Raw genomic sequence first — 21,061 nt, 5'->3', positions numbered from 1 at the left:
GGGTTTAAAATTAAAAAAGCAAAACAAGAAACTGCCAATTCATTTGACCCTGGAGCTCCTGCCAACAGTCTGACAGCTATTAAAAGGCTAAAAGAAAATGCTGGGCCCTAATGAAGGCACAGCATGCCTCACACACATATCATGCCCAGAATTCAATCCCCAACATTAAACAGGGTGAAAAATAACACCTTCCTAATAAGTACATATATCAAAGGCACAAACTGCTGAGGAAACTAGATACTCCTTACCATTGGAAGTGTTTATGAAGAGGCTGTAAAATCAATTACTAAGACAGAAAAGAAATCAGACATTTCAAAGGCCTTCTAATAAAGGCTTCTCATCTCTACTTTTAACCAACCATTAATGTAATTTATGTAACTAGCAACTCTTTTATTTCAGTAACTCTGTTTATGCTACAAGTTTTGATAAATGACTTGTAGTTATAAGTAATTATTTGGAATATCTTAAAAGTAAGAATGCTGATCTACACTGTACGTAATGTGCCAAATGATTATTCTCAATTATTTAAGAGTATGCAAGAAAAAAATTAGAAATAAACAAGGATAGTGGGTAGGGCATTTGCCTTGCACGCAGCCAACCCAGGTTCAATCCCCAAGCACCACCAGGAGTCATTCCTGAGTGCAGAGTCAGGAGTAACCCCCGTGCATCGCCAGGTGTGACCCAAAAAAAAGGGCAAAAGAAAAAAAAAAAAGAAGGGAAGGATGTTTAAAATTATTTCACTCCTAGGGGCCAGAGAGACAGTACAGTGGGTAAGGCGCTTGCCTTGTATGCAGCCAATTCAGGTTCCATCCCTGTCATCCCAAATGGTCCTTAAACATCACCAGGAGTGATTCCTGAATGCAGAGTCAAGAGTAACCTGTGAGTGCCACATGGGAGCCTTGTGGACAGCAGGTATGAGCCGGGGGTGTGGGGGCGACTAAAACCTCATGGGAAGGGGGGCGTTCCGGTCCGTCCTTCAAGCCCTACCGAGGTCACCAGTCACCCCCCACGAGCGGCTCTCCAGCACAGCCACGGCCCCAGAAGCACAAGGACTTAATGCAGAACCCAGCAGCTTGGAGCAGAAAAGTGAACGGACTATGCATTGACCCAGGCCATCAAGTCTGCCGGAGGGGAAAGGGTGTTGCCCCATTCGCCCTCTCCTCTCTGGAAAGAAAGATGGCGGCCACATGGGAGCCTTGTGGACAGCAGGTATGAGCCGGGAGTGTGGGGGCGACTAAAACCTCATGGGAAGGGGGGCGTTCCGGTCCGTCCTTCACGCCCTACCGAGGTCACCAGTTGCCCCCCACGAGCGGCTCTCCAGCACGGCCACAGCCCCAGAAGCACAAGGGCTTAATGCAGAACCCAGCAGCTTGGAGCAGAAAAGTGAAAGGACTATGCGTTAATCCAGGCAATCATTTCTGCCCAGAGGGGAAAGGGTGTTGCTCCCTTCCGCCCTCCTCCCTCTGGAAAGATGGCGGCCACATGGGAGCCTTGTGGACAGCAGGTATGAGCCGGGGGTGTGGGGGCGACTAAAACTTCATGGGAAGGGGGGCGTTCCGGTCCGTCCTTCACGCCCTACCGAGGTCACCAGTTGCCCCCCACGAGCGGCTCTCCAGCACAGCCACGGCCCCAGAAGCACAAGGACTTAATGCAGAACCCAGCAGCTTGGAGCAGAAAAGTGAACGGACTATGCATTGATCCAGGCCATCAAGTCTGCCGGAGGGGAAAGGGTGTTGCCCCATTCGCCCTCTCCTCTCTGGAAAGAAAGATGGCGGCCACATGGGAGCCTTGTGGACAGCAGGTATGAGCCGGGGGAGTGGGGGCGACTAAAACCTCATGGGTCGGGGGGCGTTCCGGTCCGTCCTTCACGCCCTACCGAGGTCACCAGTCGCCCCCCGCGAGCGGCTCTCCAGCACGGCCATGGCCCCAGAAGCACAAGGACTTAATGCAGAACCCAGCAGCTTGGAGCAGAAAAGTGAATGGACTATGCGTTGATCCAGCCCATCAAGTCTGCCGGAGGGGAAAGGGTGTTGCCCCATTCGCCCTCTCCTCTCTGGAAAGAAAGATGGCGGCCACATGGGAGCCTTGTGGACAGCAGGTATGAGCCGGGAGTGTGGGGGCGACTAAAACCTCATGGGAAGGGGGGCGTTTCGCTCCGCCCTTCACGCCCTACCGAGGCCACAAGTTGCCCCCCACGAGCGGCTCTCCAGCACGGCCACGACTCCAGAACACAGAAACCAATTTCTTAACTATCTGACTTTCAGTAGAAATACTTCCAGGGTCAATAGGTAAAATAGCAGAAATCCAAAACCAACATTTAATTCTTGAACCCAGCTGTAGAAAGCAAATCACTTCACAATGCTTTTTCAGCATGTCTGATTTGGGGGGGGGGGGGGTAAACTCTAAATAATAGTGGCGAATCTTTTATTGAAACAATCTAATCAAAGCGGATAGAGTGTTAACTAGAATTCATCTGCCTCACAGGGACGGGGAGGGGTGGGGGGTGGGGTTTTATTGGGGTTCTTCATGGGAAAAAATAAGTATTGGTAAAGGGAAATGTGTTTGATATTTGCATGACTGAGACATAAACCTGAAAGCTTTGTAACCTTTCCCACAGTGATTCAATAAATAAATTAAAAAAAAAAAAAAAAGAGTAACCTGTGAGCATCACCAGGTATGGGCCAAAATCCAAAAATAAAATAATTTCACTTCTGTTAATAAGTTAAGTTCATCAAAGTCCCCATGAAAAGACAAATTATTTGATCTTTATCAGATTTATCTCTTATCACTAAGTTTGACACACACACACACACACACACAAACATACACAAAAAGATATATAATGATCACAATAAAAATAATCTTTCCTGAAAAATATTTGTTAAAAAATTGTTTTGATCCACCTTTTTCGCACCAGCAGCAAGGTGGCCACCACCTCAGAGCTTATTGGAAAGCCAGGTATAAGCCGGTGGTGACGGGGCAACTGCAGTCTCATGGGAAGGGGGATGGTACCCTCTCATCCTTCACGCCCTACCAAGGTCATGAGTTGCCCCCCACAAGCGGCTCTCCGGCAAGGCCATGGCTCCAGAGGCAAAAGGACTTAGTCCAGAGTCCAACAGCTTGTGGCAGAAAAGTGAATGGACCATGCATTAAACTATGGCGCCATGCCTCCGGGGAGGGAAAGGGTGTTGCTCCCTTCTGCCTTCTCCCCCCTGCCCCCCACACCGCAGCAAGGTGGCTACCGCCTCAGAGCTTATAGGAAAGCCAAGTATGAGCCAGCAGTGACGGGGAAACTGCAGTCTCATGGGAAGGGGGGCAGTACTGGCTCACCTTCACGCCCTACCGACGCCATTGAGTTGCCCCCAACGAGCAGCTCTCTGGCACAGCCATAACACCAGACACACAGAAACCAACCTCACAATTATCTGGCTCTGCAGAAATCCAAAATCACACAGCCACAATAGTGGCCGTGTGACATTATATGATTCTCATAACCAGCTACAGAAAACAAAGTATTTCACAATGCCTTTTCAGCAATTCAGAATGTTGGGGGGGGGGGGGGGAATTCTAAACAATAATGGTGCATCTTTTGTTGAAATAATGAATGTAATCAATGTAGAGAAGAGTTAAGTAGAAATCATCTGCCTCACAGGCATTGGGAAGGGTGGGAGGGGGGTATATTGGGGTTCTTGGTGGTGAAAAATGAGTACTGGTGAAGGGAAAGGTGTTTGATCATTGTATGACCAAGACTTAAACCTGAAAGCTTTGTAACTTTTCCCACAGTGATTCAATAAATAAATATAAGAAGAAGAAAATTGTTCTGACTTTTAAAAAACTCTAATTGAAGCTATATACTTATAACTCTAAAGATAATTTTCTTTTGAACTATACTATCTGGTGGTCTATAGTATACTTGGGGAAAAAAGACTAAATTTTTTCTGAAAAATCAAAGTAAAAATTTGCTTCTGTTTCTTGTTTCATCAACATAAACATTTTCTACTCTTATTTCATTTGAGCTAAAAAAAAAAAAGAGTAAGCAGTAGTATGAAGAATGCTTGGTGTATAAATAGCACTGCTGAGTACATGATGTCCCTTTACTCCAGGGAGAATGGGGAAAGCTACCCAACTCGTATAAGCAACTTTAAGTGGACCATTCAACACTTGCACTCCTTCAAATAAAACTGCAAAAAGAAATCCTGCTGCTATCACAGTTTCAAATATATTTAAAATATAGAGGTAGATTATTTCTAGGTCTCTTCCAATTCTAAATCCCAACTTAGGATTTTGGGGTGTTTTTTCATGTAATTGTAACTAAGCTATCATTACTCTTGCCTCACTTTCTTGTAATCTGTTAGATCATAAAAATAAAATCATGAAGAGGACTTGTCAAAACACCCTTGAGCTTCTAGGGAAATCATGTAAAAACTCTAATCCAAAGAGGATACCCAGCTCTTCATAAAACTTCAAATATAAATGCTGAAATCATACAAACACACAATTTGCACCTATTATTCTGGCCTCCCCCCCAAAAAAAAAGTTCACATGGCAATAAAAACATCAAGAAAAAAAACTGAGGGGGAGGGGGGCTGAGTATTAGGAGAGGTTGTCCACAGCTGACAGTGCTCAGAGCCCAAGCAGTCCCCCACACAGGCCTCCCGCATACAGAACATGCACCTAGTCGGCCGAGGAGCTCTCTGGCTCTGAAGGGAATGTTTTAATAATACAAAATGGCATCTGTTCAACAGAATCTATATTTGTACTCTTCTACCATACTCTTTCTCTTCTCCCTTTATCTATTTTCTCCTTTTTAACAATTCTATCCTTTATTAAATTACATCGTAAAGTTCTAAGCAATTTAAATAACTGTAAAAATGCTTCAAGAAATAGAAATGCACTGCATATTTAAAATACTAACAATGTCACTCATTCTGAAGTAAGAAAGAGAACTCTTACATATTTTCTCTAAATAAATGACACAAAAATTAGTTAGCTTGCTTCTTATGTATGATGCCTAGTCACGGAAAGATTATTATTTTTTCTATGTGGGGCACTGTTCCTAATACAATGTTTCTCAATAAGAAATAAGAAATAAAAAGGGGGTGTAGGGGCCTAAGAAAATATACAGTTGGTAAAACACTTGCCTTGCAAGCAGCCAACAAGGGTTCAATCCCCAACATCCCATACAGTTTCCGAAGCACCACCAGGAGTGTCATGAGTGCAGAGCCAGAGTAAACCCCTGAACATCACTGGTGTGCTGCCCCCCAAAAAAAGAAATATTCAAATGGGCTCAAGAGTTAGTATAGCAGATTGAACACTTGCTTTACATACAGCCAACCAGGCCCTACTATGGTCCCCCAGGAGTAATCCCTAAGCCCAGAGCCAGGAGTATGTCCTGAGCACCGCTCAATGCGACCCAAAAATGAAAACAGGGGGAAAAAAAGGGAATAAAGAAGAATGTCAGAGCCAGAGAGACAGTAGAGGGGGTAAGGAGCTTGCCCTGCATGCTGCTGACCCAGATTCAATGCCCAGCATCCTATATGTTCCCCCAGAACCTCCAAGAGTAATTCCTGAGTGCAGAGCCAAGAGTAACCCTTAAGTATTGTGGAAAGAAAGGAGGGACAGAGAGAAGGAGGGAAGGAGGGAGGGAGGGAGGGTATAGGTTACAGATTCCAAGAAATTAAAAGTTAAAATAATTTTTTTTTTTGGCCTCACACCCAGCGATGCACAGGGGTTACTCCTGGCTCTGCTCTCAGGAATTACTCCTGGCGGTGCTCAGGGGACCATATGGGATGCTGGGAATCGAACCCAGGTCGACAGCATGCAAGGCAAACACCCTATCCACTGTGCTATTACTCCAGCCCCAAAAGCTAAAATAATTTTATAACTATAGTGTAAAATTCAATATTTTATTCCTTGATCTACAATCAATACTGTGAAAGTTTAGTATATTCCTTTTATCTTAAAAAGGTTAAAAAATTTTACTTGTTTTTAGTTCTGGGTCATATCTTCATTGCTCAGAGTTTGTTCCTGGTCCCTTGAGCACTGCCAGGAGTGGTCTCTGAGTATAAAATCTAGAGTAGACCCTGAGTAGTTAGTGTCTAGGTTAGACATTAGGTCTAACTCAGAAAAAAAAAAAAAAAGTGAGAAAATAAAAAAAATACAGCACTGTTACACTGTCCTCCAATTGTTCATCAATTTGCTCAAGCGGGCACCAGTAACATCTCCACTGAGAGACTTGTTACTGTTTCTGGCATATTGAATACGCCACAGGGAGCTTGCCAAGTTCTGCCATGTGGCCAGGATACTCCCAGTAGCTTGCTGGGCTCTCCGAGAGGGACAGAGGACTTCAACCCAGGTTGGCCGAGTGGAAGGCAAACAACCTATCCACTGTGCTATCAACATGGCACAAAATCAATATACCAGAATTTAACCTTAAAGTATAGAAATATGAGACAAGATACAAATTCAGACAGATCTGCCTTATCAAAAGCTGTTTCTCTAACATAAAAACTAAAATAGAGATCATCTCAGTGCACTTCCAGCTAAATGACTCTAGTTCAAATTTTGAAGTTTTTAAAACTGTCCAAATGACTTGGTATTTATTTCAATTAGAAAGCATAATATTTGAGGGGTGATGAAAAGGAAACTGGAGATACTGGTACTCGGAAATATACATTGGTGGAGGGATGGGTGTTGGAACACTATATGCACTGCCTGCATTGTCCTCCCATTGTTCATCAATTTGCTCGAGTGGGCCCAGTAACATTGTGAGACTTGTTACTGTGTTTGGCATATCAAATACATCACGGGTAGCTTGCCAGGCTTTTGCCGTGCAGGTGAGATACTCTCAGTAGCTTGCCGGGATCTCCAAGAGGGGCGGAGGAATAGAACTCGGGTTGGCCAGGTCAGCTGAGTGCAAGGCAAACACCCTACCCACTGTGCTATTGCTCCAGCCTGGAACACTATATGACTGAAACCTAATAATGAACAGCTTTGTAAGTATCTATCTCGCAGTTATTCAATTTAAAAAAATAGTTATAAAATAAAGACAAAAAAAGTGTAATATATAATATATAAGCCACATCCAGCAATGCTCTGGGGTTACTCCTGGCCTCTGCACTCAGGAATTACTCCTGGCAGTGCTCAAGGAACCATAACGGATGCCAGGTATCCAATCTGAGTCGGTCACATGCAAGAAAAGCACCCTACCTGTTCTACTATTTCTCCAGCCCCTGAAAGTCACTAAATAAACTAAAGAATAAACTAAAGAATGTTTTTCTTTTTTTTAAAAAAAAAGGGATAATTTGGGGCTGGAGAGATAGCACAGCGGGTAGGGCATTTGCCTTGCACGCAGCCGACCCAGGTTCGACTCCCAGCATCCCATATTGTCCCCTGAGCACCGCCAGGAGTACTCCTGAGGGCACAGCCAGGAGTAACCCCTGTGCATCGCCAGGTGTGACCCAAAGAGCAAAAATAAATAAATTAATAATTTAAAAAGGGATAACTTAAATATCAGGGAGTCCAAATTCATCTTTTTGTTTTTCTGTTTTTGTTTTTGTTCTTGAGTTACACTGAGAAGAGCTCAGGATTAACTCCGAGATCTAGCACTGAGTGATAACTCCTAATGGGTGCAGGGGATCCATGTGGGGTGCCAAGGATCAAACTGGGTTTGATCCAGAGTGCAAGGCAAGTGCCCAACCCACTGTACATTCACTCTGGCCCTAATCTTCCTTTTAATGTAGGTTATGTGCTATAAATGTAAATGTTTAAGCTATCTCACACACACACACACAAAGTGCTAAAATTAGCCTTTGATTATGTCATTTATGGTTTCTTTTTTTCCCCTTCTTCCCTAAGCTGTCACTTATAAAAAGAACTCAATAAATTTTATTCACACTGATAACTGTAATTAAGAAAAAAAAATTCTATAAAACATGTTATGCACAGAAATTACTCAAACAAAATAGTATGAGAGAAATCAAAAGAAGAAACAAAAGAGGTAACCTAAGAACAGATTAGATTAATGGTAATGAATAAAGAAAAGTCATATTTCAAATGCCTCTGAAAATTACTTTTACTAGATATTCAAAAGCCCCATCACCCACCAATAAATACAAAACAATCGTCCCTTCTACTATACTAGCACCCTACATAAAATATGGTAAGTTACAATATAGTTACTTAAAGTATAAAGTCTCCACAGCAATTTAAAATCTCTGGCATGTGCGTGTGCATGTGTTTGTGTGTGCACGTGATGTGCGTGTGCGCGCGCTGGGGATTAAACCCAGGAACTCACACAGGCAAAGCAAGTGCTCTACTGCTGAGCCACATCCCCACCCGGCAATTTAAAATCTAATCTGAATGGAAAGTTTAGTCTAAAACAAAAACTAATGATTCTTTCCTAGAGAGAAGAGAAAGCATCTATGTAAAGATCAGGTTTCTATATACCAATACAATCAAATTCAATTCATGAAAATACAATAGAATTTGTTAGAAAGACCACTGGATGCTTAATGCAAGGTATGCTAAAAATAATATGAAGATTTTAACATACCAAATACAAATGTAAAACTAGAGACTTTATTGTTCTACGCCACACCTCAAAGAGTTTGGATAATTTTAATTAAAAGTACAATATATAAACATCATTAAGGTATTTCCTCATGTAATAGCTCTGTGTTTAAGGATTACTTCTCGAGGTGTCTGAGGTTCTATATATGTGATGTCACGGATTAAAACAGGGCTTGCCACATGCAAGGCAAGTGCCTTAACCCCTGTTTGTCTCTTCAGCCCCCAGTTTTTAAATTTTCAATCCAATGTGCAATTTGATAAAAATATAAAATATGAATCTGAAAGTATCAAGATTATATAATTTTAAGTAATTTTGTAGAAAAAAATTTCACTTATAAATTATATTAAAAGATACAGGATTCATAAAGAATTTAAGAAAATATTTATTATACATACTAAAAATTGACATTTCAAATGACAATTTATTTCCTAGTACAGTGGGGATTATTGTTTCATTGGGGGCTGGGGGCAGGCCACATCCAGCAGTGCTCAGGGCTTACTAGGAACGATGCAGTACCCAAATTAAATCCAGACCCACTACAAGCAAAGCATGCACTCCCATCTGTTATCTGTGACCCAAAGATTTAAACATAAAACAAAATCAACCAAAAAAAACCCACAAGACTGCATGATTGGATGGGTCGGGGAGATAGCTCAATTCTGGCATGCAGAAGACCCTGAGTTCAATTCCCCAAGCACCACCAGAAGACCACGATAGCCCCCCCAGCAACTCAGGCCAAGTGTCACTGGAGTGGCCCCCAGGGTCCCTGGGCACTGCTTCAGTGATTCAAAGAATAAAATTTTAAAATACACAAGACTGTGTCTCAGGGGTACAGCATCTGCCTTGCAGCCATGAGTTGGTGCTACCCCGTCAGATCTCCAAGAATGATAAGGGGCACTGCTGGTGTGACTTCCAGTACCACAAGTGTGCGATCTCCAACACACTACAAAAAAGTGTATATGCAAGCACCACAACTGAATGTGCAAGCCCAGACCTATCAACAACAATAAAAGGGAAGAGAAGAGGGAAGGGGGTTGGTTAAAACTTAAAACAAACTTAGGATCATTTTTTGTCTTTGGGAGTAGGGGGAGGCAGCCCCAGAAGTGCTCAGGGCTTACTCCTGGCTCTGAGTCAGGGACCACTCCTGGCAGTGCTCAGGGGATCATATGGGGTGCCAGGGGCCAAAGAAGGGTAGGTTGAATGTAAGGCAAGTGTCCTACCCATTTGTACTACTGTACATCGGTAATTCTGGCCTCAAAACTTATGATTGTAAATATAAGCTTTGATGTACAATAGTAACTACTATACTTGAGAAAAAAATTTGAGAGACATTGCAAGGGTTAAAGCTTTATATGCAGGTTCAGGAAAAATTAATAAAGCAGGATTCCTGCCTGTCATAAGGACCTTGAAAATTAGTGAGAACTACAAATAATACAGTGAATGCCATTAAGTATCAGACTTCATCATTTGGCTTGCCAATATGTCCTCTCATAATACCATGCAGCCAAAGCATAATACTTAGGAAGAACTTCCTAGAGAAGATTGATGTGAAATTTTTAAGTTACAGTTATTTCCCTTCTATTTATTTATTTATTTATTTATTTATTGCTTTTGGGGTCATACCCGGTGATGCACAGGGGTTATTCCTGGCTCTGTACTCAGGAATTACTCCCGGCAGTGCTCAGGAGACCATTTGGGATGCTGGGAATCAAACCCGGGTCAGCTGTGTGCAAGGAGAATGCCCTACCCGCTGTGCTATTGTTCCAGCCCTTTCCTTTTTTAAAATTACTCTTAATTTTCAAATTACTCTTAATTCCTACTATATCAAGGTTTTTATTATTACACTTAAAGAATGAAAAAATATCATTTCTGCATAAATATCAGTTCAAATAATTATTTCAAAAAACAGTGAGAAGTTTAGGTTCTAGAATTATACACATCCTAGAGCTTTCATTGTAGAATTTCAACTTATCAGATTATTAATTATAGACAATTTTTACTTTATTCAATTTTTAATATATAAAGGAAGATAATAAAAATTTTTAAAAATGAGAGTTGAAAGGCTGGCATGATAGTACAGTAGGCAGGGCACTTGCCTTGCATGCAGCCTACCTGAGCTCTACTTATATAGTCCCACCTAAGCCCTGCCAGTAGTGATCCCTGAGTACAAAGACAGAAGTAAGCTCAGTAGTGTCGCCCAGGAGAGAGGGGAGATAGAGGGGAGAAGGGAAAGAGGAGAAGGGAGAAAGAAAAGAGGAGAGGGGAAGGGGGACGAAGAGGGAAGAGGGAAAAGTGTTGTATAAAAGACAAAAATTATTTTGCTTGAAAGTCAAATTACCATGGCATAAACATCTCTTAGTCATCTCATAAGTATCTCAGAATGTTTCAATCGCTCTATAAAAATGCAAAAATGAATTTCAGTGTTTGTTGAGATTTTCTATATTTCCTCTCTATCTTCAATTATTCAATAGAACAGTTTGGCTTTGTTTTTCAAACCTGTGTTCAAGCTCCATTTAGATATTTTTACGAAACTTCAATACAGACTAAATACATATCATCCTTCATTCAAGAAATCTGATATTGTAAACAATCATAATTAGTTTCTAAAGAATCTCCAGGCCCCTAAATAAGAAATGACTAAATGTCTTCTAAATAATGAAAGTCATGTAATCACTATCATTAATGATAGATAAAATTTTTGAATTTTTTTTTCATTTAGCTTTGAAATTTTTTTCAATTAGCTTTGAAACCACACTGAGCAGTGCTCAGGGCTTACTCCTTGTTCAGTGCTCAGTGATCACACATGACAGCACTAAAGGAACCATATGCAGTGAAGAGACTGAACCAGTGTCAGCCATGTGCAAAGCAAGCACCTTAACCCCTAAACTATCTCTCTGGCCCATCTAATTCTTTTTAATCAAAAACTGTATTTTATGGGGCCAGAGACATAGTACAGCAGGTAAGGTGATTATCTTGAACATGACTGACCTCGGTTTGTTCCCTGGCACCCTATCTGGTCCCCCAAGCACCGCCAGGAGTGAGCATGGAGCACAGCCATGTGAGGCCCAAAAACAAACAAACAAACAAAAAACTGTACTTCACAAAGCCCTCACACCAAGCCTGAGAAAATGAATGTACAGCCATCTCTTTTTTTTAGTAAGAGTCATACCCAGTGCTTCTTGGTACCAAGCATGATTCTACCACCTGAGCCACCTCTCTAGCAGCATTACTATTCTCATAAGTGAAGAAACAGATTGGAAAGATAGTACTAATAGCTAATAACCAAGAAGTGATTAGAAGTGAAGCCAGACTGTGAATTTTAAGGCTTCATGCTTTTGGTGTTTTTAGTCTGGGGACCACACACTGTGATGCTCAGGGGTTACTCCTGGTGGAGTTTGGGGAACTGTATGGGGTGCCAAGGATGAAACCCAGGTTGGCCAAGTGAAAGCAAATATCTTACTGTATTATCTCTCTGGTCCCCCAATACGTTGCTTTTCAAAAATAATCCTTATTAGGCCTGGAAAGAGAGTACAGCAGGTAACGTACTTGCCTTACACACAGCAGAGCAAGGTTCAGTCCCCAATACCCCATCTGGTCTCCTGAGTGTGCCATGAGTAAACTCTGCGCACAGACCCAGGAGTAAGTCCTAAAGACCATCAGATTTGCTCAAGGAGGCACCAGTAATGTCCCCATTGTGAGACTTGTTGTTACTGTTTTTGACATATCAAATATGCCACGGGGAGCTTGCCAGGCTCTGCCGTGTGGGCGGGATATGTGGCCGAAAATTTAAAAACAAAATCCTTGACATAAAAGGATAACTAATAACTTCATTATTAGATTAGAAACTACACATTTCATATTCATTTAATAAATTACTAAATACTTTTAAAAATTACTTCATCCAACTTAAGACAATACTTTGGATAATTTGGGGGATATAATTCTAGGCTGAATCTCTATGTTGCAGTCTTAAATGTGAAAAGAGAAATAAATCATAAACAAAAATTTAAAATTTGGTGGCCAGAGTTAGTACTAAGACATCTGCCTTGCACAAGACCAATCTTCATTTGATTCCAAGTATACTGCATATGGTACCCTGAGCACCATCAGGAGTGATCCCTGTCTACAGAGCCATGAATAAGATCTGAGCACCATTAATGTGGCCAAAAAAACCAGCAACAACAACATAAATTTAAGATTTGTTATAGTCCTTGTTGCTAAATAATTATGTAATCCTGGCTAAATTATTCCACTCTGGACTTCAATATCTTTGTATACAAACAAGGAATTTAAACTAAGTAACTACATCCACACATCTATTCTGTTCTAAAAATTTTTAGGTTTTTAATTTAAAATCTCACCTCATCTGAAGATTCTAATTGTGCCAATGCTCCTGCTGCACCTGCAAAACCTTCGGGAAGAAAAAAAAAGTTGTCCCTCAGAGCTGATAGATTGTTTTATTTTACTAAAGTTATTTTGAGGTAGTTTCAACTTGTTTTGTTATGTAAGATGCCTCACTTTAACAGTTATCTTGACAGAGTTGAACACTTATCTTTAATAAATCTGTACCTAATAGGTTTTTATTTTAATAAGAAGTCTCTAGTGAAAAGCAAGATTTTAATCACCACAAACTGTATTTCAAAGAGCTATTTCTTTTTAAACTGTGGTTTAAGCAACTAAAATTTTAGGCTATACTAAAACAGCAACCATTACATTTTTAATAAGTTATAACTAAAGCCATAATGAACTAATAGCCAAGTTCTATTTAAGAAAATTTCATTATCGACTTTGACAAATGTATTCCTTCTGGTTTCTAAGTTTATTATTTTTACTAATTTCCTTACAAAGAATGACACAATGTTTCCCCTATATAAGTGAGTAAAGATTGAGAGTTTGTATCAATAAATGAAAGCTACTATGGCTCCAACATACTATTAGACTCACCTTGAACTGAAAGAGTGCTACTGCCAGCAGACGACTCCTGTATAGTATATACAAGTTTATCCTCAGGATATGTCAGTCCAGAGCTCTTCAAAGCTATAAGGTACTTTTCTTGATTTTTCTTTGCACACGCGTTTTCTCCAATACCTAATATTTAAAACAAATTTAAAATTTTAAAAATCCATTCAAAATATAAATTAAACTATGTGTATAACTAACTTACACACATATTTTATTTTAGGTGAATGTCTTAATTGAGGAGGACCCCTAGGAAAAATAATATAAAATATCCTCAGATAAGTTTTCTACTCATCTAGGCATTAACCATCACAGGATGCACACCACTTCTAACATAATAAAAACTACAACACAAAACACTTAAAATATATCATGCTCAGATATATTTTAAGCCATACAGGACATTTACTGGGCCCGCTCGAGCAAATCGACGATCAACGGGAGGGCCTTTACCTTACCTTACCTTACAGGACATAGTGGGGATTGAACCCAGGTTGTATCATGCAATTCAAGTGGTTTTCCTGCCTGTAACCATACAATGATTAAGGACAGAAATATCATTGTATCATTGTCCTCCCGTTGTTCATCAATTTGCTCTCGAGGCCCAGTAACATCTCCATTTTGAGACTTCTTGTTACTGTGTTTGACACATTGAATACAATCATGGGTAGCTTGCCAGGCTTTGCCTTGGGGGCGAGATACTCTCAGTAGCTTGCTGAGCTCTCTTAGAGGGGTGGAGGAATCGAATTGGATGGGCTGGCGGTGAGCAAGGCAAACGCCCTACCACTGTGCTATTGCTCCAGCCCACCAAGAAAGTAAATGGCCAAAAGTTAGGTATGTGGGAAACACACCCACAAACCACCTCGGGCTCACCTGTATAATTGGAGGCACGGCCTCTCTGGTTCCTGATCAAACTGCTTAATGGCCATGATCCCAGAGTCTCAGAAACAAATCTCGAAACCCAACGGCTTCTGGCAGAAATGTGTCCGGTCCCTGCAGTAGGTTACCAGCGCCAGGGCCACCACAGGTGGAAATAGGTTTCATGCCTTGGCCTGTTCCCCCTGGTGGCTCGGTGGCCGTCATCCTCCAGAGGCCACTCAGGTTTGGGTCCACAGTGAGGAAACACGTGGGGCCTCACGGGATAAGGGTGGAGCTGGCCCTTTCCATCCCATTCCAACGAGATCCGAGTCGCCGCCCACGAACGGTCTCTCTGGCTCCTGATCAAGCTGCTTAATGATCATGATCCCAGAGACTCAGAAACAAATCTCAAAACCCAGCAGCTTTTGGCAAAAATGCATCCAGACCACGCAGTAGGTTACTGTCTCCAGGCCAACCCAGGGGGGAAAGGGTGCTGCTGCTTCCCCTATGTAGCTCAGTGGTCGCCATCTTCCAGAGGCCATTGGACAGTCAGGTTTGGGCCCACAGTGATGAGACACGCAGGGCCTCATGGGATGTGGATGGAGCCGGCCCTTTCCTCCCCACCCCAACGAGATCCCAAGTCACCACCCACAAATGACCTCTCTGGCTTCTGATCAAGCCATTTAATGGCCACGATCCCAGAGACTCAGAAATAAATCTCGGAACCCAACAGCTTTTGGCAGAAATGCATCCTGTTCCTGCAGCAGGTCACCGGTGCTGGGCGAACCCAGGTGGGAGGAGGTTTCGTAGCTTGGCCTGTTTCCCCTGGCAGCCTAGTGGCCACCATCCTCCACAGACCACTGGACAGTCAAGTTTGGGCCCGCAGTGACAAGACAAGTGGGGCCTCATGGAATGGGGGAGAATTCAGCCCTTTTCTCCCCACCCCAACAAGACCCTTAGATACCACCCACTAATGGCCTCTCTGAATCCTGATCAAGCTGCTTGACGGCCATGATCCCAGAGACTCAGAAACAAATCTCGGAACCCAATGGCTTTTGACAGAAATGCGTCCAGACCCCACAATGTCACTGGGCCATTCAAGGGGGGAAAGGGTGTTGTCCCTCGCCTGCTCCCCCTAGGCTGTTGGTGGCTGCCATCCTCCAGAGGCCATTGTGCAGTCAGGTTTGGGCCCGCAGTGACGAGACACATGGGACCTTGCAGGATGGGGGTGGAGCAGGCCCTTTCCTCCCCATCCCAACAAAACCCCGAATCACCACCCACGAATGGCCTCTCTGGCTGCTGATCAAGCTGCTTAATGGCCATGATCCAAGAGACTCAGGAACAAATCTCGGAACACAGCAGGTTTTGGCAGAAATCATTCCAGATTTAATTGTTAAAATTTTGGAATTCCAAAATCGTGCAGCCACTACTGCAGCCACGCAACATCATATGCTATTCATTACCAGCAATAGAAAAGACATTGTCTACTGTTGCCTTTGCAGCAGATCTGAGTGTTGGGGTAAAATCCCAAATAATAATGGTGGGTCTGGTGTCAAAATATTGAACGTAATCAAAGTAGAGAGAAAGTAATGTGGAAATCATCTGCCCCACAGGTAGGAGGAGGGTGTGGAATGGGGGTATACTGGGTTTTTTGGTGGTGGAGAATGGGCACTGATGAAGGTACCAGGTGTTTCATTGTATGACCGAGACTTAAACCCAAAAGCTTTGTAACTGCTCTCACAGTGATTCAATAAATAAAATTATAAGAAATGAAAAAAAAAAGTAAGGTGGAATTCATGCCCAATTCAATCAGCTAAGCTAGTGGCTGAATAAATAGCAGTACTCCTACATTAAAAAAAAAACTATTCTTTATCTTCCCTACCCCTATTTCTAGTGTCTAACCCAAAGCCATGCACTTAAGGGCTGCTTAATAAGTTATGTTGCAGAAAGTCAGAAAATAAAATCTCCAAATAATACATGGCTAACAAAATACATGAAAGATTACTCTAAGATATACTAGCTTACTCTAGCTATAAGATTTTTTTCCAACAGATTAGTGCATTTTTCTGGGACTCATCTATAAAACAGCACTGTAGCACTGTCCGCCCATTGTTCATCAACTTGCTCGAGCAGGCACCAGTAATATCTCCACTGTGAAACTTGTTACTGTTTTTGGCATATTGAATATGTCATGGTTAGCTTGCCAGGCTTTGCCTTGCAGGTGAGATACTCTCGGTAGCTTGCCGGGCTCTGGAATCAAACCTGGGTCAGCCACATGCAAACACCCTACCTGCTGTGCTACTGCTCCTGCCCCATCTATAAAATAAATACCATTAATACTTTTCAACTTTTAGAATTCTACTAAAAAGAGGGGTGGGATGGGGGGTGGGGGGTGGGAGGGATGCTGGGAGCATTGGAGGTGGGGAATGGGCACTGGTGGAGGGATGGGTACTCAATTATTGTATAACTGAAAGCCAAGCACAAAAATTTGTAAGTCTACAACTGTAACTCCTGGTGTTTCACTAATAAAAATTAAAAAAAAAAAAAAGAACTCTACTAAAAAGAAATAAGGTGGGACTAAAACAGATAGTATAGTAAGGCATTTGTCTTGCATGTGGCCAACCCAGGCTGGATACTTTGCATTCTATATGGTACCCCAAGCACCGCTAGAAATGTGTCCCTAAGCTCAGAGCCAGGAGAAAGCTCTGAGTGTCAGATATGGCCCCAAAACAAAACAAAAAAGAATGCGTATTTTACTTTAAAATTTCCAAATGAAACTTCCAGGGACCAGAGAGATAATACAGCAGTAAAGTGCTTACCTTGCATATAGATGACCCAGGTTCAAACCCTAACACCTCATACGGTCCCCCTATCTCTCAACCCCCCCAGGGATGATTCCTGAGCACATAGCCTGGAGTAAGTTCCAAGCACAAACTGGTGAGAAAACCCCTCCCAAAAAAATTCACACTTTCTTATGTAACAGTAATGATAGCAGAATTTAAGTTTGTGTCTAACATTTTACTTACCAGAAGTCAGATCTTTGTAATTTTGCTGGCTTGTCAAAACCTGAGTAAGTACAGAGCGCATTGCCCCACCCATTTTTGTCAGATCTTCTAAAAAGGAAATTTGAGGTTCCAAATGCTGAAGCACTTTGTTAAGATCTTTTTCTGATGATCCTTCTGCAGCTTTAAATTTAAAAACAAAAAAATAAATAAATATATATAACTAACTTTTTAAAATAAGAATAACACTATTTTTACTTAAAAATTATAAACGACTTATCTGGTGATATTTAAATCATCAAAAAAATTAATATAAGAACAATTTAAAATACAGGCATCTGGGGCTGGAGCAATAGCACAGCGGGTAGAGTGTTTGCCTTGTATGCGGCCAACCCGAGTGTGATTCCAGCATCCCATATGGTCCCCTGAGCACCGCCAGGAGTAATTCCTGAGTGCAAGAGCCAGGAGTAACCCCTGTGCAATGCCAGATGTGACCTTTAAAAAGCAAAAAAAAAATTTAAAAATTAAAAAAAAAAATACAGGCATGTATCTTGAAAGAGAGTGAGGAAAAAATATAGGGTATCTGTCCATCACTAAGCTAGGATGATCTCCTGAAGAATTTCCTCTTTTGAGAAAAGGCTGAAGGGGAAAAATGACTTCACAGGGTGCTAAGCATTTAATTTGTTACGAAGTAGGTATGTTAAAGGCCCTAGACATTAAGATTTATAAATATAAAAGATTCAAACTCCCTAAAATAAAACAGAATTCAAATATAGCTACAGTATTGTCAAAATATTACACAAAATATGTCAGCTCTAAATTTAAACCTGTGTAACAAATAACACACACTCTGTCATATTCCAAAAATACAGGCTTATGTTAGCTGAAGGTCAAATCAACTGAACTGAAAAATAACTGTTTTCGAGGGCCAGGGAGAGAGCGTAAAAGACTGAGCACATTCTTTATATACAAAAGGCTGGGTTTGATCACAGTGCCACTGATCTCAGAGCCCAGAGCCCAGAGAGAGGAAGTGAGGGAAGACTAGAGGGACGGACAGAAAAAATAAGGTAAGGAGGGATGGAAAAATGGAGAAAGGACTGTTTTCTAAGCATGGACTTAAAGTAATTTATAATTACTAAGCAAGATACACTTAGCAGAGTTTTGGAGAAAGAAAAAATTTCAGCAACAAATTAAAGAAAATTAATAGGAAAGGATGTTTTAGAGAAACTAAGGTTAAAAAGTAAATGTGAACAGGGAGATTTAGAGCTCAGCCTAGCTTAGCTTTAAAAGCTAGGTTCAGGGGGCTGGAGCGATAGCAAAGCGGGTAGGGCATTTGCCTTGCACGCAGCCGACCCGGGTTCGATTCCCAGCATCCCATATGGTTCCCTGAGCACCGGCAGGGGTAATTCCTGAGTGCAGAGCCAGGAGTAACCCCTGTGCATCGCCAGGTGTGACCCAAAAAGCAAAAAAATAATAAGAATAAAAAATAATTTTTAAAAAAAAGCTAGATTTAAATGTAAAAAGAACAGGGGCTGGAGTGATAGCACAGCGGGTAGGACATTTGCCTTGCATGCGGCCCGACCCGGGTTCGATCCCCAGCATCCCATATGGTCCCCTGAGCACCGGCAGGGGTAATTCCTGAGTGCAGAGCCAGGAGTAAGCCCTGTGCATCACCGGGTGTGACCCCCCCAAAAAAGAAGAAGAAATTAATACTGTAAGTGGTAATAGAAGAAATTTTTATAAAGTTCATGCAGCTTATCTTATGAGGAAAAAAGTGCTACCATTCATTTATGTTTTCAGATATAGTAACAAATAATTGTCAAAGTAATGGGCCTATATAGTTTCTCTAACTGCTAAATTTTCCCAAAGGAAAAAAAAGAATATATATGTGTATATATATATATATATATATATATATATATATATATATGCTTCTGTATGAATTAAAGAGTACTTTAATGGTAAGTTTTTTTGGTTCTCATAATAAATTATTCCTATAAATGTGTTTTCTAACATAGGACACAAGCAATACATAATAAAAGTACCCCAAGATTCTATTAACTAGTATAGGAGAATTGATATGGAGGACATATTCAACATACTTGTCTCTGGTTCCTTCATTCCAAAGAGAGATTGTTTGGGAATTAAATCAAAACAATTTTTGTTTTGTAAGATATGTACTCAATGGAATAAGTTTTTATTTTCCTTATATTATAGAAATAAGGAAGCATTTACCCAAAATAAAAATAACATATTTAGAAAGATGAAATGTGATATAATATTCCTGCTATTCTAATAAGAAATAACTATAAGATAAAAAAGTATGCCATAGTTTCATAATTGAATTTAAGATTATCTGTAGTATTAGCTTAAATGCTCTGAAAGTAAAGGTTGAAGGTGGGAACACTGGAGCTGAAACTACATTTTAAACAACGTTGCAAATCCTAGTACCTAAATGTTTTTTAAAAAACTTTATAAATAAATGAAAGTCTTGATAAAATGCAGTATCATTAGAATGATAAAAGACACTGGAAAAAATAAATAAATCTCTTATCACTGATACCTATAATTCATAATCAGACTGAGAATCTCAGATATGTCTAAACACAAATATTTAACTAGAGCATATTAATCACAATTATAACTAAAACCTAAAAATTGAAAGTATGTTATTTGCATGTTTCTTTTCTCTTTTTAATATTAACATGATGTTTATGCCCTTACATTTTATCAGTAATGTGGGTATGAGCAATATAGTTGCTCATTTATAATAAATTATAGAGAAAAATTATAATATAGATATAACTCTGAAAAAATTAAAATGGTAGTTTCTCTTCTAAGGAATTAACTTAAATTTAAACATTTCAAGGAATTCTAAATTCTGGTGTAGTATAACAAAACTGCAAACATAAGAACTTTGAGCCCATAAAATGAGTATTTCTTCATCTATAAAAGACCGAGTAAGCCTGATTTAAAAAAAAAAAAAAATTACAAACCCAAGAACAGAAAGGGTCAAACTGTATCTCCAATAAAGTCTCTGTAAGATTATGACATTGGCCTTTAGTCACTGTTATTATGATGGTTTAAGTCATCTGAGGGGTAGGAGAAATAGCTCAATGGGCTGGAGTGCATGCCTAGCATTGAGGAGGCCCACATGTGATCCCCACCATCAAGTAATCCCCCAAACAACACCAAGAGAGACCCCAGAGCACTAAGCCAGAAGTGCTCTCTGTGCATTACCAGTTGGGTCCTAAAACAATTTTTTAAAGTGACTGAAAATTCACCTCATTAACCCTAAGTTTTGTATTGGGAACTTTAAAGGTGTAATAACAAAGAGTTAATTAAACATACCTGGTTCATTATAGCCTTCTCTTAAGTACTGAATAAGACAAAGAATAAACCTTGGAAGAACAAATTCAGACATCATCAGTAAGTCTTTGGGGACACAGGGAATATTTGAACTTGATTTAATTTGATGTCTTTTGCAAAACCTGTAATACAAAAAGGAGAAAAAAAATTAACAGTGCTTTTAATCTGCCAAGAATATATTAATTTACAAAATCTATAAAAAGAATGTGGGCCAATATCAAAGTCAATGTATGACTCCTTTAAAATTCTTAAACGCCAAGTTAAAATACGTAGTTTAAATCAGTCTTTAAGTGCAAAATGG

General features: G+C 40.6%; 1 protein-coding gene across 2 annotated transcripts in view; it reads right to left on the bottom strand.

Moving 5' to 3' along the window:
- Window positions 1–21,061, bottom strand: part of UBR3 (ubiquitin protein ligase E3 component n-recognin 3) — a 178,775-nt gene that overhangs the window by 131,644 nt on the left and 26,070 nt on the right. For both annotated transcript variants that reach the window (XM_056110292.1, XM_056110293.1), the window contains exons 2-5: window positions 20,743–20,882; window positions 17,416–17,574; window positions 13,517–13,660; window positions 12,934–12,983 (exon numbers count right to left, since the gene is read on the bottom strand). In XM_056110292.1, the coding sequence (XP_055966267.1) occupies window positions 12,934–12,983; window positions 13,517–13,660; window positions 17,416–17,574; window positions 20,743–20,882 (493 nt within the window). The remainder of the gene's footprint in view (window positions 1–12,933; window positions 12,984–13,516; window positions 13,661–17,415; window positions 17,575–20,742; window positions 20,883–21,061) is intronic.

The sequence above is a fragment of the Sorex fumeus genome, unplaced genomic scaffold (assembly GCF_029834395.1).
Source record: "Sorex fumeus unplaced genomic scaffold, SorFum_2.1 ptg000009l, whole genome shotgun sequence".
In the NCBI taxonomy this organism is placed as follows: Eukaryota; Metazoa; Chordata; class Mammalia; order Eulipotyphla; family Soricidae; genus Sorex; species Sorex fumeus.
This window is presented reverse-complemented; position numbering and strand designations above follow the sequence as displayed.